This window comes from Budorcas taxicolor, chromosome 2 (assembly GCF_023091745.1).
Source record: "Budorcas taxicolor isolate Tak-1 chromosome 2, Takin1.1, whole genome shotgun sequence".
NCBI classification, from domain to species: Eukaryota; Metazoa; Chordata; class Mammalia; order Artiodactyla; family Bovidae; genus Budorcas; species Budorcas taxicolor.
In genome coordinates, this window is record NC_068911.1 from 17,572,197 (window position 1) to 17,591,765 (window position 19,569).

Sequence of the window (19,569 nt, forward strand, 5' to 3'; positions counted from 1 at the left end):
GTGTTGGTGTCTGAGGCCTGGTCTCCTCCACCTGGCTCAGTAATGCCCTGGGCCCTGGGGCGGCTGGCTGGGAGGCCTCGCCAGGCCATGTCACTGTGTTACCTCGAGTCAGGCAGAGCCCACGGATCACATGACGGGCCCTGCTTTGCGGGATCTCACCCAAAAGTCACAGAGCCAGGAGTCTCCGGGCTCCCCGTGCTGACCCCAGGACCGCAGGGGCCAGTGGAAGACCACACACCCCTTCCTCCACCTGAACTCCTGTGTTTCCCAGGGCGGTTCACCCCTTGAGTCCCTTCTCCCCAGCGGCCCCCTCCACACTGCAGCTCCCTTCCGCCCTCTGGGGTCTGGAGTCTGGGCAGGCCCGCATGAATGCCTGAGGGCCAGGGACACAGGTGCTGCATCGGGGCTGGTTGCAGAGCCCCGTCCTGGCTGAGAGGACCAGCCCCGCTCCTTCGCCGGTCAGCACCGCCATGGTCTCGCTGTCTCCTTCTCACTGATGCAGGTTTTGGGGCGTAAGGCTGTGGAGGGGGAGCATGAGAGGAAGCAGTGTTACCCAGCCTCCCATCCCCGAGGGCTGCCCCCTGCCCTCGGGGTGAAACCCACCCTGCCCGGGGTCTCAGCACTCACGGCCCCTGGAGACCTGGCCACCGCCCCCACAGCCTCCAGCTCGGAGCAGGCTGGCCCACCCTGTTCCCTCTGCCTGCCCAGCCCTGTGCATCTTTTAAGATCCAGTTCAAGCATCCCCTCTCCGGGAGGCCCTCACCCTTCGAATCCTCTCCGGGTTTCCCATGGTCCAAGGCCATCCTCTTGATACAGTGCTTCTGCCCTTAATGGCCCTTTCCCCTCTGTACCCGCAAGACCTGGCTTCCGGGAAGCATACCACGTTACTCCCAGGGTTCTGACCTGATCACCCATTCCACAGACCCCCAGGAAGGCTCCTGGGTGGAGAAGAGGGGGCTGAAGGCTGGCAGGGATGACAGACAGTGTCTGATGCTGCCAGCTCCTTCTCTGTTCTAACCAGACCCTGGAAGCGGGGTGGGAGGGGCGCTCTGAGGAAACTGACCTGGATCAACTGCATTCTGCTTCCTCTTCGAGGTGGTAATGATTTGGTTTTCATTCATCATCTGCACGTCCTGGTCCTCTACCTGATTACTGCGGAGAGGGAACAACCAGAAGGTGCCTTCCGGCTCCAGACGGCAGGTCCCTGGCATCCTCCGCCGTTAGGGCTGGCGGGGGAGGTCGGAGGGGAGGGGAGGGGAGGTCACAGGGCCAGCTCGGTGTGGGAGGGGGGCGCACCTGATGGCGGTGTGCTTCTCCTGGTGACAGATGTCCGCGTCCTCGGTGAAGAGGATGGTGTGGTAGGGCACCGTGGGCTCGCACGTGGGCAAGATGCCCCCGACCAGGTGGCCTACCATGGCCAGGATCCCGTTGTACACGAGCAAGTCATCCACCAGGAGCTGGACAGGCAGAAGAGGGGCTGCAGTCCAGCGCTGCCCTCCTCCTTCCCATGTGTGACCTCTAGTGAAGGGCATCACTGCCCAGAGGCTCGCCTACGACACACTCAGCCCGTGTTGTGATTTCAAATCTTCACGATGGCCAGGAAAGGCGCCTGGATCAGCCCCACATTGCCAACAAGGATACTGAGGCTCCAAGGGCTCAAATCTTAAACCCACGTGGCAGAGCTCAGAGGCAAACTCGGGTCTCTGACCCCCAGGACCCCCTGACTCTCCCCACCTGAGTTGCCCCCTGGCAGGAAGAACTCCCCACACCACTATGATTCAAGGAGAAAAGATGAAAGAAAAGCAACATTCTGCTTTTTCGGGGTGATGACTCAAATCACTCAGAGAAGCCTTTGAATTCACAGACGGATGGCATAGATCCCTGCCTCTGAGGACCCAGCATTTGTGTCTAAGGTTGCGGCCGACAGAAGTAAATCAAAGTGTGACAAATGATAATTGCTGGTGGCCTAATTACCAACGGGCATAATTATCTCCCAAAACCCAGCCAATAAGTACTTACGCCAAACTCCTTCACCCCTCGATGCGGTGTTTTTGCGTAATTCCACAGTTTGATCATTGACACCGTAGTGGGCAGATCGAAAATCACATAAACCCGGTTCACCTGTCAGAGGGAAGAACTAATTCAAACAGGCATGTTTGGGAACAGAGGCACGGGGCTGGGCCAGGCGGGGGTGCCAGGCGTGGGCCCGTGTCAGCTGGCTGGGCTTCTCCAGGGCTGCCGGGTGTGGGGCTCTCACCGCCTTTCATCTCCCCAAAGCCCATCTTGAGTCAGGTCACGTGTGGCTGCGTTTGCAACAAACCGCTGAGCTGGCTGTTGAAGGGCCTGTTTTCTGGGCCTGGCGTGGCTCTCATTTAAATGCCCGCGGAGAATCAGGGACACCCTTCCTTTTCCTCCAGGCCAGGCCCAGAAACACAGTCCGGGGTCCCAGGGCCAAAGGGCGATGGCCTCCAACTCCAGAGTCAAGAGGCACGCACCCCCACTCCCCCGGAGCAATCAGCACAGCCTTGACCCGTTTGTCCTTTCCCTGAATCACAAATGAAAAGCATTGCTGACTGGCCAGGAAGGCGGTGCTGGTTAATTTCAGCAGAGATCTTTGCACCTCTGGTGTGGGGTAGTGGGGGCAGGAGGGGGGCGGTGTTCCAATCAGTGGCAAAAATCAGCTAGTAAAGTGGGACCCAAGAGCCCCCCACCAGCTCCCCACCCCGAACATAGACTCTCAAATATTAGTGGGGGAGCTCTTGCAAGACAGGATAAAGCAAATAGAATTCACTGTTGGCCATAGGCTGCAGGCTTAGCTTTGACCCAGGCCCAGGGTTTCAGCCCCAAGAGGATGTAGTGGGATACGGGAAAGGTCAGCCTTCTCTGCTTGTACCATGGAAACTATTTAGATGAGGAGCCTCCAAGTGAGTGCCCATGGGACTCAACTGGATACAAATATTTGAGTCCAGCTGAGAGAGGGACAGACGGGGAGATTGCCCCACACCCAGAGGTCTTCGTGTGAAAGAATGGCAAATGCTTGAAGGTCAAGGTCAAGATGGCCGAAGGCTAGACTGGCTAGGGGCCACCAGTTTGCAGCCCCAGGTGTGAAGGCTGATAGATCTATGCATTTCCCGTCTGCAGTGGTGGGGCTGGGCTGGAGGGGTCAGCCTCTGCTCAAGGGAATCTGACGGAACATCGCAGGGGTGCTGCCCCTTCCTGGGAGGATTTTGAGAGGAGAATGTATCCCTTGTCTTCCTTCCAGGGGTCACAGGGGTGGGCACCCCAGCCCCTGCTGCACATCTACCTAGGCATCTGGGCCCGTGGCTGACAGGCTGGGGGGCTGCGATCCGCCCCATCCCATCCCGAGTGGTCCCTCACCTCCCTTGCTACCGCCATCGGCCAGGCCCAGATGAGCAAAGGCCCACCCCCAGGTTCGCCATCAGGCCTTGGAGCAAAAAGATGGGTGGGACCACTTGTAGAGTCTGTGATCTGGGAGACTGAGTTGGTGGGTTGGAAGAGCTTACCAGGCAGGTCTGAGGACAGAGAGAGGGCAAAGTAGGGATCAAGTACCCGGTGACACAAAGAAGGAGCAGAAATCAGGAATGTGGAGAGGCTGGGCTGGAGGGAAGAGCAGAGCGAAGCAGAGACAGGAAAGAGAACTGGAGAGGGAGGCTCACAGGGACCGAGGGCTGCCCACGCCCCCAGGCCTGCTGCGCTGGGCTTCTGGCCTCAGAGGCCCACTTGATAATCAGCACCCCCAGAGCAAAGGGAAAGACCTCTGGCTGGGAAGATGTGTTAGCAAACACCTGAGCCTTCCTGGCAGCCCCCGGGCATTCTGACTTATTTCAAGGTTAACTTGGCCTGGAAGGAAGATGTGTCGCTGAGACTAGGGACAGAAAGTGCCACACACACCACCCCCCTTCCAGCCCCACCCCCATCCACCCCAGGGCTGGGAGCCTCTGGAACCCACCAGGCCAGGCAGGATGGGGGCCAGCCACATGTGTCTGCCGTCGCTGGTGTTGTTCACTTGGTCGATGAGCTTGTCAGGGGTACGGACGTCCCCACACACGCCCTCCAGGGAGTTGACGCTGTCGGGGAAGGCGGCGATATCTGAGGATGCCTCTAAGCTGTCATAACCCAAAGCAGTGTGTTCAGCCCCGAGCACTGTGGGCCCCTCTTGTGGCCGCCAGCTCCCATCACGCCGATGGCGTGGCCTGGCAGGGGATGCCGGGGTGGGCTGAGCCGCTGTCTGCTGCTCGGGGCAGCTGGAGGAGTGTCAGCCAAATTAGACATGTTCTGGGGGAAAAGGAAGGTGAGGAGGCTGAGGGGAGTGGGGGTGAGAGTGGAGGGGTGGCCAGTTTCAAGGAAAGGAGAGGGAAGTATGCAGAGGGCAGGCTGGAAAACATGGGTTAGGTGGAAAGGGGTTGCTGCCGCTTTGATGCGCTTCCCTAGCGGCTCAGCTGGGAAAGAATCTGCCTGCAGCGCAGGAGACCTGGGTTCAATCCCTAGGTTGGGATGATCCCCCTGCAGAAGGGAGAGGCTACCCACCCCAATATTTATAGGCTTCCCTGGCGGCTCAGCTGGTCAGGAATCCGCCTGTAAAGTGGGAGACCTGGGTTCGATCCCTGAGTTGGGAAGATCCCCTGGAGGAGGGCATGGCAACCCACTCCAGTATTCCTGCCTGGAGAATTCCATGGACAGAGGAGCCGGGCAGGCTACAGCCCATGGGGTCACACAGAGTCAGCACGACTGACGTGACTGAGCGGCAACAGCCGTGGCATTTCTTCCAGGTCTGGTTCCTTCAGGGACACTTCCCTCTACATTCAAGGATTCTGCTCCTTCCCCCGGACCCTCCCGTGCTCCCTGCAGTCGGGCTGGGGCCCCCCTTCTGCCTAGAAAGGATACTGTTCTCTGACAGAGGGATTTTTTCTCCCCTTTCATCATACAGCTCCAGGCCGGTAAGACCGATGTAATAGGGGTCACCCCAGCTGGTCAGGAGCTGAAACTGGAAAATGACTGGAACATGTTATTAAGGAAAAAACAGGCTTAATTTTCTGGAGAACAGAGGGAAATAATTACAAAGATAACAGGGATATATATATGTGTGTGTGTGTGTATATATATATAGGTTTATAGAGATGAACGAGAGAAAAAAATGATTTTTCCCCCTCCGAGACTGAAGTCTATCAAAATGTATGTGGCATGAAATTTTCTTTCATTTAAACAGCAATATGAATGTGTGTATGTGTGTTTGAAGAATTCAGAAGCTTTCTCCAGGCCCTGGGAGACAGGGCAATGGGCAGGGAGGGTGACCTTCAGGGAGCTGGCAGGATGGAGAAGCATCTGTCACAAACTCAGTGTATAGGACTGAACAGTGACCAGACCTCAAAAACCACCTCCTGCCTCAGTTTCCCTGGTTGTAAAATGACAAGAACAGAATACCTGTTCCCTCCTCCACCCATTTCAAGTGTGGAGGGCATGAACGGCAAGGCAGGTTGTGGGAGAGTCACAGCTTCGTGGGGATGGGCTGTGCCAGGGTGACCCCCTCCTGCTGCTGACTGCATCCCATGTGCCAGCCCTTCCGCAGCCCTGCCCTCCACTGGCTCCCAGCATCCCCAGGAGCAGGCGGGCCGAGGAGCCTGAGAAGTGGGAGGGTGATCCCGAGGGGGTTAAGTCAGAGGTGGTCCTCCCGGGAGAACAGGCAAGTGAGAGTGCCAGGCTGTCTGTGCTCACTAGACCTGACTCTGCTTCTTCCCAGCTGTGTGAGCCGGCAAATTACTTAACCATTCTGTGCCTCAGTGTTCTCTGCTGTGAAATGGGGGTGCTAGCAGTGCCCACCTCACAGGGCTAACACAGAGGGTTCACACAGGTGACCCACTGCCAACACTGCCAGGTGGCAGGAGGGGTCCAGCACGTTTGAGCTATGACTCCTTCCCTTTTCACCTCCTCCCCACCTGGTTCCAAGGAGAGCCCCTAGCCCCATCCCCAGGTGGGTTCCCATCAACAGTCCTTGGTGCTGCCTTCTGAACCTCAGTCCAGCAGGGGGGTGGGGTCTAGAACTCGTGTTGCCCCCCAGTCCCAGAAGCACCAGTCTCCCTGAGGACCTGGGAGCCTGCCTAACCTCTCCGCAGTTTCCCTGCATGGGCTCCGCTGCCTCTGCTGCGGCCTGGCTGAGACCCAGTGCTGCAGCTAAAGCCCAGATCCCGCCCCAGGGCCGGCAAGGAGATACAAGGGCCTGGCCCTCTCCCTGGGTTCTGGGTGTGGCCCCGAGGGCCTGCGATGTGCGATGTGTGGGTGGCAGGAGGAGGAGTCCCTGGATGACTCAGCAGTAAAGAATCCTCCTGCCATGCGGGAGACTCGGGAGACTCGGGTTCGATCCCTGGGTGGGGAAGATGCTCTGGAGAAAGAAATGGCAACCCACTGCAGTATTCTTGCCTGGGAAATCCCATGGACAGAGGAGCCTGGTGGGCTGCAGTCCATGGGGTCTCAAAAGAGTCAGACACGACTGACTGACAAAACACCAACAGGAGGAGGATACAGCCACAGGGCATCGGGGGCGCCTCGTAGTCCATGCTCGCCCGCTCCAGGCTCTTCGTGTCCAGCCTGCAAACACAGAAGCAGAGGATTGTAGTGGCCCGAGTTGCTGGTCAGTTATTCCCCCTGGGAGGTGGTGGGGGAGGGACAGACACACAGCTTCTGCTCACACAGAGTTCCCATCCACTGGGAGAGGCTCGTCCCCTCGGGTTTGACTCATAATCCTCACAACAACCCTGGGAGCTGAGTACTCTCACGTCCCTGGAGCACAAGGAAGTGAAGTCACTTGCTCAAGGTCACACAGCTGGGAAGTGGCAGAAGTGGGATGTGACCCGAGGTCGTCTGGTTTCAGGGTCCACACTCTGAACCACCCCATTTGACCTCAGTCCCTTCATGAACAAGGTTAAGTCCACTCTATGCTAAGCTGAGACCCATGATGGACCCATGGATTGTGGTGCTGGGAGGGGGCAGGCTCCTACCCCAGGCGGTGGTCAAGGATGTGATGTCTGAGCTAAGGAGAAAGCAGCCAAGGGAAGAGTCAGAGCTGAGCCTTCCAAGATGAACAGCACCCAGAGCAAAGGCTGGTGGGAAGGAGCTGGGCAGTTGGTGTTTATCCCAAAAAGCAGCCAGTCGGGGGTGTGGGCTGGGATAGGAGACAGGCAGAGAGAGGAGGCTGGGAGGTGCGGAGAGCCCTTGAAGGCTTTGGCTTCGTGGACCCTGAGCAAGTGGCTTTACTAGCCTGGGCCTCAGTTCCCACATCTGTAAAATGGGCATAACAACCCCTGCTTCAAAGATGGTTGAAAGGATTATCTGAAGGATGAATACAAAGCATCTGGCTCAGAGCAGGCACCCAGGAGGGAGCCTCTCTCCTCCCCCAGATTCCTCCCCGCAGGGCTTCTCTCCCTGGTCTACCGCCAGTGACTTCTGGCTCTGGCCTGCTTTCTTCAATTTCAAGGGCAATGTTGTAATTAAGTGACTATTCCCAGTATCTGGCCCCAGGAGTGATGCCAGCTATGGTAAAGGGAAACTCATTTTGTTTCGAGAGCTTGGCCTCTGGTATTTGGACATCAGGGGGTTTAAATGAATAAACTTAACGTGGCATTTACAAATTGTTAGGAACTTAAAGCAGCTGAGACTGGGGCCAAGCAATCCCAGTGAATCCATGAAATGTTAGGCTCCGTTTTCCTCTCTGAATCTTTCTAAATCAGGAATATAGAAACAAGACGAAGGAGGCCCTTCTACGAATGGGCCAGCGGGCGTTTCTGGAATCTAGGCAGCCTGGAGCCTCTTTCCCCAGCAGGAAGCCCAACGAAGCATTTAAAATCTCTAACACCCAAGACTGTGAAAAACCCAAACATCCCCAGACAAGGTGGGTACATCCCCGGGCTTCCGGAGAGGCTTGGCTAAGCTTTAGAAAACTGGCCAAGTTGAAAAGCGATGTGTTTGATCATCACTTCAAAGCCCTTTAGGTACAGGCTTCAGAGCCAGGGCCCGTAGGCTGGGAAGGACCGTTTCGGGAGCCGCTCCACTCACCTCTGGGCCGGCGGGGGCAACAGTCGGGCCTGCAGGTAGTCCACAAAGAGGATTTCTTGAGCAAAGTCAAAGTGGCAGTTGCCCGGGCCCTTCCGGATGAGGAAGCCCTCGGGAGGGGAGACGCACAGGCCATCCAGGGAGACGTGGACGATCTTGGCCTAGCAAATGAAAAAAAACAATAAGGCTGAAGAGAAGGAGCCGGTGTGAGGAGGGTGGTGAGTACTGATGTGGCTGGAGGTCCTAGTAGCTGCTGTTTACGACTGAGGGCCTTCACGGAGCCCCCCCAGGCCTTCCTCCCAGACCAGACCCCACCTGGTCAGGGGGCTCCTTTCCACTTGCCATCCCTACTCTGTGCCAGGTGCTGGGCAGGCAGCAGAGGAGCAGGTGGGTGAGGCCCCCGCCATGGAGGACACATATGGACCTTCTCTGGTCTACTCAGCTGCAGAGGGCTGGGGTCGTCAAGGGCGTGGACTCAGCTGCTCTGGGATTCACCGTGAGTGGCTGTGCAAGTTATTCGACCCTTCTGCCTCAATTTTCCTCATCTGTTAAATGGGCTCAATGAGGCGCTAACTTACATAAAGTCTCCAGAACAGAACAGTGCCTGGTACACAGTGGGCCAGTGTCATCCTAGATCAATCCTTCTCTACCCCCGATTCACACCTCCTCTCCTCTCCTAGCCCTTTCCCTTGGGACAGAAGTGGACCCCTTCCTGATTTTCCTTCTTGAGCCCTTGGCCCATCCTGTTAAGGGCATGTACCCCATAGCTATATCCTGGGTGGTTTCTGGGCTCCCTTGATGGCAGACTCTGGCTGGATTATCTCTACATCCACCTTAGGGCCCGGCACACAGTAGGTGTTTACTGAGAGCTTGCTGAATTGATTGGATGTGAGCTAACATGTCCCCCTGTTCTAGGCCAGATTTTGCTAGCCAGATGGCTGTCACCAGCCATTCAATGTCAAAGCCTAACAGCCAGGTCTGAGGTGGCTCAGCTCTGGTCCCCTGGGCAGGGGTAATGATACGTGAGCAGAGAAGGGTTAGCAGAACAGACCGCTGCTGACCACACTGATGGCGTTTCACCCCTGGGAGACACAGAGAGGCTTCTCTGTGCAGAAAGAAAGGGGCCCTGACTTGGGTCTCATGATTACAATGTACCTGGGGGCCCTTCATTCCTTCAGCAGTTGGGGGGTCCCCGTAATCAGTCAGGGCTTCCCTGGTAGCTCAGCCGGTAAAGATCTGCCTACAGTGCAGGAGACCCCTCTTTGACTGCTGGGTTGGGAAGAGCCCCTGGAGAAGGGAAAGGCTACCCACTCCAATATTCTGGTCTGGAGAATTCCATGCTGTATAGTCCATGGGGTCGCAAAGAGTCGGACACGACTGAGCGACTTTCACGTTCACTTCCTAGTCAGTCACAGGGTGCATGCACCCAGAAGGTGTTAGCGCGGCTAGCTCCGGGCACGGCTGGATGTGGCAACCCCAAAGCTGTCGCTCTAACTCCCCTCTGCTTCCCTCAAGGTTCCTGCCCAGGCCCCAGGCCTGGCCGGATGGAGAACTGTCACCCCCTTGCCATGTGATTGGTTCAGAGAGATGGAACTCGACTAGAACAATTGGCGTGGCTCCTGGGGTTTTGCTGGCTTGCTTGCAAAGAGGAGTTCTCTCTTCTGCTGGACTCAGAGCAGGCAGGATGTAAGTCTAGCACTGCCAGGGTTTGCCCGGTGGAGAAAGCCATCTGAAGTGAAGCCGAGGCCCACGAAGCCCTTGTCCTTCTTCTAGAACCACCACCTCCTCCAGGAAGCATCCCTGGCTTCTCCAGCCCCCCATTCATTCCCTCAGGGGGAGCTTAAATTATCATCTCCATCTTACAGTGAAGGAAACCAGAGTTCAGAGACGCCAAGCAATTTGCCCAAGGACACACTGGAGGGGTGTGGAGCCCACCTCCCGGAGTGCCAGGCTTGGCTCTAACCTCATGCCAGGGGCCCGGAGCCAGGGTTTCCAGGAGTGCCTTGTGGGGTAGGCATCTGAGGCACCCTTTCCCGGGGAGGAAGGGAGGGGGCCAGAGTTTCCATCCCACTGCGGCCCGGTTGCACCCTCTCAGATGGTGCCCACCCCACAACGGTGGCCACTTGTCACTGGTACTGCTGCTGGTGAGGGCCACACCTGGGAAGAGGGGCCCCAGGCCCAGCGTTTCCAGGCGGTAAATCTAGCTTCGTGGAAGCTCAACTGGATAGACAGATTCACTCAAGGGAAGAGCAAGGCCCAGAGGCACAAGTTGAGGCAGAAGAATGTTTTTTAATGCCAATATAGCTGACATTTTATATGCACTTGACCTGAGAGCGTGCTTACAGACACCAGGGCAGCCTTGGGCGGGGGGTTTATAAATTGCATGCTCAGGGGAGCCGAGGCTCCTGAAGGAGGTGGGATGTGGGGTGGGCGCAGTGGAAGGGGGCTGCTCACTCTGCTGTGATAAATGACCAGCGTCTTAAGGCGCTGGACGTGGTGAGGAGCCCAGACCTGGGCTCAGAGCAGCCTCACAGGCCAGGTCCTGGCCTTGTCAACCTCTGTGGGGTAGCGGCGGATGTCTTTCTCCTCTTCCTTCTACAGCTGAGGAAACTGAGGTCCAGGGAAGGCAGGCCACATGCCAAAGGTCACACAGACTTAGACGCAGAGCCTGGTGACTTTAGGGTCCTAACTGCTTTGCTGTACTTTAGGTGACCTGGTCATCATCACGTCTGCGTAGTGGGAGGAGACAACTGTCTCACGGTTCATGGGCACACCGGTCAGAAAAGCCCATGAAAGGGGGCACCTCCTGATAACTCTTTTCCACAAGCCAACAGAGGCCCCTGCTTTCCCACACCCAGCAGGAGAAGAACATGGAGTGGAAATCAGAATATGGGCAACCAAGCCGGGCACATGGGGATGGGGCCTCTAGCTGTGTGACCTTGGGTGAGTGCCTGGGCCTTTCTGAACTTCAGTTTTCAATATCCTGAGATGGGGGTAGTAACACCTGCCTCCCAGAGGCTGGGATGCGGGTCCAGTGAAATGACAAAGGTGTGAGAAGCCCTCAGCCCAGGCCTGGTTCCCAAAGCTCTCAGGAAACAACAGGGCTGTGCAACTAGGCACCACACAGCGGGGCTAGGCCTGCTGAGGACCCCTGAGTCCCCAGAGGCCACGAGGCGCTGCAGTCCCCTGAGTCTGCCCTGGGCTCTTTCACCTGCATTTCCTGTTTGCAGAAGAAGGAAACAGCAGCAGCTCTCTCGCTCCCCAGCGGTAACCTCCCCCAGCTCCATTTGGAAAGTTCTGGAGGATTTATGCTCCTCTCCGGCAGCCACACCAGCCATTCATCAAGGCGCTGTTTCCCTGACAGTGGACCGAGCGCGGCCGCTGTTCCCCGGCTTACCCCTCGATAGGTGTCCTCGGGAGATTTATTGTAGTTCCAGAAGCGAAGGCCTGCGATGCTTTCGGCTCTGTCGAAGCGGATCGTGACCACGTGGTCCAGCCCCGGCGAGAAGGGGATCAGCCACATATGCTCATCCTCCATCGTGATGTTGGCTCCATCAATTAACCTGCGCTCAGTGGGGAGGGCGAGGAGAGCTGAGGGCAGCCCGGTCAGCTGGGAGAACTCACTGTGTGGGGTCGGCACCCACTCCTCTCCCCACCACGACGGCCACCCCTGTCTGGCGCTAGGCTGGCTGGATCAGGCTCATGAAGGGGAGGTGAGACTAATCAAAGCAACAGTGAGGAGTCATCACTTATCTGTGAAGTTAGACAAAACAAGAAACTGGGGGAGACAACAGCCTGTGCTATTAAAGGGATTCTCTGGTGGCTCAGATGGTAAAGAATCTGCCTGCAATGTGGGAGACTGGGTTGGATCCCTGGGTGGGGAAGATCCCCTGGAGAAGGAAATGGCAACCCACTCCAGTATTCTTGCCTGGGAAATCCCATGCACCGAGGAGCCTGGTGGGCTACAGGCCACGGGGTAGCAAAGACTAACACTTAGATGCTGTTAAAGGTACAGTGAAGTGATCATCAAGGTTTTTAAAAAGGATGAGGGTGGGGAACGTATTATTTTTCAGGACTCTTTAAACCAGTGATCCCACTTCTAGAATTTTTCCTCCTAAGAAAAGTTTATTCCACGTGTCAGAAAGCCATCTGTACCTAGATATTACTTAGATTAGCCACAAGATCTCAAAAGAGGGGAACGTTCATCTACACAGTAGTGAAGATGATCCTCACGAGGATGGTGCGCTAAAGCGCAGAGGCAGGCTGTGGGATGGCAGGAGCACTGGTTTTAATGTTGTGAAAGGAGGACAAGGACCAAGAGAGAGCACCAAAAATGAAAAATATATTTCTGTCAGAGGGGATGGGAAGTGACAATTTCTATTTCCCCAGCTTTCTGTAAAATACTGTATTGACTCTATGGTACACTTTGAAAGAACTCTATTCCTTCTTCCTTGTGCTGGAGGAAAATGATACTAAAGCACTAGGGGGAGCTTGGGAGCTCCTGCCGTGGGACAAGTACGAGAAGGGGCAGGTGCCTCTGGAGGGAGGTGGGCTGGCCTGCAGTCACTCAGCCTGGGTAGCCCAGGGCAGCCTGCCCACCACTGGGTGGGAGCCCCCAGCACCCTCATGTTCTTTTCTTAAGAAATAATTTTATTTTCTGCTGTGTTGAGTTTCCGTTGCTGTGCGGGCTTTTCTCTAGTTGCAGAGAGCAGGGGCTACCCTCTGGTTGCAGTGGGCGGGCTTCTCATTGCGGTGTCTTCTCGTTGTAGAGTACAGGCTCAGAGAGGTGCCCGCGTCAGTAGTTGTGGCATGCGGGCTCAGTAGTTGCAGCTCCCGAGCTCCAGGGCACAGGCTTAGTAGCTGTGGCACACCGACTTAGCTCCTCCTTGGCATGTGGGATCTTCCCGGACCAGGGATCTAACCTGTGTTCCCTGCACTGGCAGGTGGATTCTCTACCACGAGCCACTGAGGAAGCCCCATCATGTTCTAAAAGAGCTCGCCAGCTGGCCCATACTGCACTTCCACCCCAGCCAGTGTTTGGTCCTCCGGCCTCATCCTTCCCAATTCTGTCCAGCACACCTCAGCCCTGACCCCAGCCCTGGTCTCACTTCCACGGAGAGGCCTGGCCCTGGAGATAGGAGCCCGCCTCTCTGCCTCTTGGGTGGGCCCCTCTCCCCGCACTCTCCCATTTTCCAGGTGACTTTGAAGCCACTGCTCTGGCAGGGCCTCAGGCTGCTGCCACGTTTCCTGGATCTAATTTATTATTATTAACTGTTTTAAGTCTTTATTGAATTTGTTACAATATTGCTTGTTTTACTTTTTGGTTTTTTAGTTGAGAAGCATGTGGGCTCTTAGATCCCGGACCAGGGATCAAACCCATACCTCCTGCACTGGAAGGCGAAGTCTGAACCACTGGACCGTCACGGAGGTCCCTCCTAGATTTTAAGATATACTTTGCTTTTCCTTTTTACATTTTAAAGTTTTGGACTTGGAATAAATCTTACAAGCAAAGTGTTCATCCAAGAAGGTAATGTCTCTTTTTTTTTCCCTCTAAAAGGTTGTTATTAAATTGATGGATGGTGTGTCTTACAACTGCTGGCATCTTAGAACTGAGCAAATTCAGCAGTTTAACCCTGGGGTGTTTGTGGAATTAAGCTGGCTGAGGTCTACCACTAGAGAACCTTCTGTTTCCTTCCAAAAGCAATTACCTCCCTGTCCTATAAATGGGGCCATTTCCAAAGAAGAACTAGTGCCCAGTTCTGAGAGTGGAGAGACCTGTTGAAGCACTTAGAGCTGACAGTGAAGGGAATTCCCTAACGGACACTCTCAAGAATATATAAATGGTACTTCCTAGCTCTGTCCACAAAAAAGCCTAGAAACAAGGACTGACCCAGTAGCAGTGAGCACCCCCAGTGGCTAGACTATGGTTTCTAAATACCATTTCCCAGTAGAAGGAGCCTGGGCTTCTAGGAGAAATGGCTGACCCCATACCGGGGATAATACATGTACAAGGGGAACCTGGGATTCCTCGTCATATCAGAAAGGAAGACAGTTATGAGAGACTATTTTACAGAAGGATTTGGGAGCCCCTCGTGTCCAAAGAGGGATCAATCTGAGCATCCATAGGATAAAAACTGCTGTAGACTGAAACCCTTCAGACACAGGAGATTTAAATCCATGAGTTTACGGTAGTCAAAAGCAAACAAATGTTTTAAAGGATTCTAGAGAAAGAATTTGCTCTTTTGAAAACTGAAGAAACAAAGGGAAAGAATCAAGCATCAAACTGTCTTTGCTGTTTGAACTGTACCTCAAAGTAGCCAAGTAATTGAGCCAAATTTTCCCTTTACTGACAAAAACAAACAAAAAGAGTGATAGGATCAGTCTATCACTGTGTCACAACCCCTAAAAGAGTAGTAGATCTAACCACTAAGTGTTGGCTAACAGCATCACAAAAAGCCTGACAACCAGATGTTCCATGAGTCCGAAGGAAATACAAACGTACATGACCTGATAGTTACGTCTTGCCATAATGGCCAGATCTCAGTATGATCAGGCCTCTGGATCTAGTGAACAGTTTACAAGAAATACAGGAGCTTGAGGAACAAGTTAAACAATACCATAGCGATGCAGTAAAATCCACTGGATTTACTGATTTAGTAATCTGGTAATCTGGATTTTAAATCCAGTAATATTTTAAATATTAATTAATCCAGTAATATTTTATAATTAGTATAATGTTAGTATAATATAATAGTATAGTATATATAATATATATAACATATATAATATACAATAAATATATAATTATAATAATATATTATGTTATATTATACATTATATTATATATATAAATTATATATAATATAGTATAATACTATACTATTATACTATATTATATCGATATATTAATATAATATATAAATATAATATATAATATAGTGTATTGTATTGTATATTATACTATAATATAGTATAATATTAATCCAGTAATATTTAAATACTGGATTTTAAATCCAGTAATATTTAAATTTTAAAATCCAGTAATCTGGATTTTACTGATCTAGTAAAATCCAGACTCAACAGAGCAAAAACCCTGGTTTCTTCTACAGATCATTTATAAGAAAAAAGTGAAAAAAGATGGAAGGGAACCCAGAGATTATGAGAGGCTTAGGTGATATATCAACCATTAAAGGACTTATTAACAAATAGAAATAGACTCACAGTCATAGAAAACAAACTTATGGTTACCAAAGAGGAAAGAGGCAGGGGAGGAATAAATTAGGAGTTTTGGATTAACATATACACGCTGCTATATATAAAACAGATAACCAACAAGGACCTACTGTATAGTACACGGAACTCTACTCAATATTTTAATAGCCTCTTAGAGAAAAGAGTTTAAAACAGAATATGAATATACACACATATATATATATTATACACATATACATGCATATGTGTGTTTCAGTTGTTCAGTTGTGTCTGACCCTTTGCGACCCCATGGACTATAGCCCACCAGACCCCTCTGTCCTTGGAATTCTCTAGGCAAGAATACTGGAGTGGGCAGCCATTCCCTTCTCCAGGGGATCTTCCCAACCCGGGATCAAACTCAGGTCTCCTGCATTGCAGGCAGATTCTTTATCATGTCAGCCACCAAGGAAGCCCACATATGCATAAATTTACATATATAAAAACATATGCATGGAGAAGGCAATGGCAACCCACTCAGGTACTCTGGCCTGGAAAATCCCATGGACAGAGGAGCCTGGTGGGCTGCCGTCTATGGGGTTGCACAGAGTCGGACACGACTGAAGCAACTTAGCAGCAGCAGCATACATATGCATCTATGTATATACATACATGTGTGTATATATGCATATGTGTATATGCTTATACAGGCATCCCAGGTGGCGCTAGTGGTAAACAGTCTGCCTGCCAATGCAGGAGACTTAAAAGACGTGAGTGTGATCCCTGGGTCAGGATGATCCCCTGGAGGAGGGCCTGGCAACCCACTCCAGTATTCTTGCCTGGAAAATCCCATGGACAGAGGAGCCCGGTGGGCTACAGTCCATAGTCATGCAGTCAGACAAGAAGTGACTTAGCACAGCGCAGCACATATGCGTATGTGTCTATTTACATATGTATGTATACACATCTGGATCACTTTGCCATATACCAGAAACTAACACAATACTGTAGATCAACTATATGTCAGTAAAATTTTGAAATAAATTTTAAAAATAAAAAGTTGTTTTTTACCTATGGCACTCAGCTTGCAGGATTTTAGTTTCCTATCAACTAGGGATCAAACCCAGGCCCCCAGCAGTGGAAACACAGACTCCTAACCACTGGACTGCCAGGGAATTGCAAAAAAAAAAATTTTAAGAGACATAGTAAGCAATCACAATGTATAGATCATATCTAGATGTCAGTTCAAGGAACAAATCGTTATAAAAGGGGGAAAAAAGATGGTGAGGGAAATAGAAATATGCTAGAGATCTAGTAATTTAAAAGAGTGCTCAGTTACTCAGTCATGTCCAACTCTTTGTGACCCCGCCAGCCTCCTCTGTCCGTGGGATTCTCTAGACAAGAATGCGGGAGTGGGTTGCCATTTCCTTCTTCAAATTTAAAGGAAGACTGTTAATCATTTAGGTAGAATAATGATACCTGGATCAGGTTTAAGTCCTTACTGTTCAGCGATACATACTGACATACCCAGAGATGAAATACTTCCAGACCTGGGATTCGCTGCAACATAGTCTGGGCAGAGGGGAAGGAACTGGGTGGGTGTGGATGAACAAGCGAGGCCAGGCCAGCTATGAGCAGACCGCTTTTACAATTGGCAGCAGGGACCACAGGCTCCCAGTCTAAGTTTGTGAGAGTGTGACTCACCAAGATGGCCCCTGATCGGGCAACGCAGCAGCCGTGACGGCCACGGCTAAGGAGCACCTTGGAGGAAGGCAGGCAGGAGGCCACCACTGATCCCACACACTCGGGGCCAGGCAGTGGGTGCAGCTGTGACGTGGCAACCCCCTTTCTGCCCAGTAGCCAGATTACTGTCCCATTCTACTGATAAGGAAACTGAGGCAGGGGAAGACAGTATAACTTTGTGGTTAAATGCATGGGTGTTGGTCTTCCACGTGCTTGTGTTCAAATCATGACTCTGCCACTCAGCTAATGTGGGTGACCTTTGAGGTACCTCTGTTTCTCCATCTGTAGAGTAGGGGCCTCTTAGGGCTGTTTGAGATTTAAATGAATTAATATCTATAACCTGCTTAGCACAGCCCAGGGTCTGGCATTTAATAAGTGCTCCAAAAATGGCAATTATAATTTCAGTTATTATTATGATTATTATTACTAGAGAAGTTAAGAAACTAGCTGGCAAGGGGCAGAGACAGGATGTGAATTCTCATCCCTCTGGCTCCCCTAGACTCTTCTTGTTCACACCTGCAGGCAGGGCCCAAGCCTGACAGCTGTCCTGGTTCAGGGGTGCCTGAACACTGTGGATCAATGCTGTGTCCAGGCTTGTCCTCTTACTGACTTGACTCAACCTGGGCTTATAAAATTGGACAAATGCAGAGGAAAGTGCAGCTTCAGCCATCATCTCCAGCCTCAGGGAGGGGAAAGTTTTCAGCCCCCGAGAGGTTGGGTTCCTCAGGCCTAAACACAGAGCCAAAGGCTTAGCAAGCAGTTACTGTGTTTGAAGCCCCATGCTAAGCACCATGGAAGTGTAAAGTGAAAGTCACAAACACTCTTTGTGACTCCACGGACTGTAGCCCACCAGGTGCCTCTGCCCATGGGATTTTCCAGGCAAGAATACTAGAGTGGGCAGCCACCCCCTCTCCAGGGGATCTTCCCAGCTGAGGGACCGAACCCACATCTCCTGCCCCTCCTGCACTGCGGGCAGACTCTTTACTGTCGGAGCCACCAGGGGCTTCCAGCATCATGGAGGAAACACAACACCATGGAGGAAACACAAAGCACAGCTGGGTCTGGAAGTGGGAGAGCCTGGCTTCCAATCCTGTCTACCTCTTCCAGCTGTGTGGCCCTTTCCCGGGCCTCAGTTTCCCTTGACTATAAAATGGGCAGATGCCAGACCTTGGGGTGGCCGGAAGAAGGTGGAATGGGGACGCCAGGGGATGCCAGTTGATGGTTAAGTCTGAAATTTACGAAGCACATCAGGTCCCCGAGCCCCTGCTGTCATGAGCCTTGTGCTTCTTACAGACACTCACTTGTCCAGGGTCCGGGAGTCGTCCGTGTACTCAGGGAGGTCATTTAAGTCTCTGGGGGAGGCAGAGATCTGGTGCGGGTTGATGGGCAGTGCCTGGCCATCCTGGCCCACCACCTCCAGGCCGGTGAGCCCCAGGTAGTGCAGGTCACCCCAGGAGGTGGTGAAATTCAGTTGCAGGCCTGCAGCAGGAAGAGAAGTGTCCGGTGAGCGCCAGAGATTCTGCAGGAGGTACCCAATCCTAAAGGAAATCAACTCTGAATATTCACTGAAAGGACAGATGCTGAAGCTGAAGCTCCAATACTTTGGCCACCTGATGTGAAGAGCTGACTCACTGGAGAAGACCCTGATGCTGGGAAAGATTGAAAGTGAGAGGAGAAGGGAACGATAGAGGATGAGATGGCTGGATGGCATCACTGACTCATGGACATGAGTTTGAATCAACTCCGGGAGATAGTGAGGGACAGGGAAGCCTGGAGTGCTGCAGCCCGTGGAGTCGCAAAGCACTGGACATGACTGAGCGACTGAACAAAGACAACCCAGGACAGAGGTGGCAAGAGGACTGATTTCAGACTCTGTATTCTACCAGCTGGAAAACTCAGACTTGAATGAAAGGGCCTTCAGGGTAGGCTCTGCTTTCTTCTCAGTAGCCCTTGGGCCTGGGCCACTGTTGATACTCAAGAAATGTCTGCAGGATGAATGGACCTGTGTGGTTTAGCCCTGCACACAGCCGTAGGTCCTTTCTCCACTCATCAGTCACGTTGCCCACCCCGTGATTAGCACCCTAGCATGGTTTCCCATGCTGCTCAACCAGCACCCCTGCCATCTGGATTCCGTCTGCTTTTTTAATCTCATCTTGGGCCCAGGACCCCTGGGGCCACCCAGACGGTCTTTCCGTCCCTCACATTCACAATGCTCTCTCTCACCACAGGGCCTTTGCACATGCTGTTTCCTCACTCCTGAACTCACACAGCCTAGCTAACTGGTGCCCATCCCTCAGATCCCAGCTTGCTTTCTCGGGGAAGCCCTCCCAACTTCTCTGACCACACCAAGCCTCCATTCTCAGCCTGCCATGCCACTGTGAATGTCCCCTTCCATGCCCTGGTCACCATGGTGAGCTTGGGACTGTTTGGTAAATTTCCATCTGCCCTGTCAGATGGTGAGCTCCTTGAGGGCAGAAATCCCATCAGTTTTGTTAGATCATAGTGCCCCCAGAGCCAGGCACAGTACCTGCCACATAGAAGGAGCCCAGGACAGATGGAAAAATTAAATAACTA

General features: G+C 52.8%; 1 protein-coding gene across 1 annotated transcript in view; it reads right to left on the bottom strand.

Moving 5' to 3' along the window:
* Window positions 1-379: 379 nt before the first annotated feature.
* KATNIP (katanin interacting protein) overlaps window positions 380-19,569 on the bottom strand; it is a 177,381-nt gene continuing 158,191 nt past the window's right edge. Inside the window, exons 18-27 of the mRNA XM_052635696.1 lie at window positions 18,297-18,474; window positions 11,462-11,627; window positions 8,068-8,225; window positions 6,539-6,603; window positions 4,906-5,016; window positions 3,971-4,110; window positions 2,020-2,121; window positions 1,297-1,457; window positions 1,064-1,152; window positions 380-518 (exon numbers count right to left, since the gene is read on the bottom strand). Coding sequence (XP_052491656.1) covers window positions 460-518; window positions 1,064-1,152; window positions 1,297-1,457; window positions 2,020-2,121; window positions 3,971-4,110; window positions 4,906-5,016; window positions 6,539-6,603; window positions 8,068-8,225; window positions 11,462-11,627; window positions 18,297-18,474 — 1,229 coding nt within the window. The 3' untranslated portion in view covers window positions 380-459. The remainder of the gene's footprint in view (window positions 519-1,063; window positions 1,153-1,296; window positions 1,458-2,019; window positions 2,122-3,970; window positions 4,111-4,905; window positions 5,017-6,538; window positions 6,604-8,067; window positions 8,226-11,461; window positions 11,628-18,296; window positions 18,475-19,569) is intronic.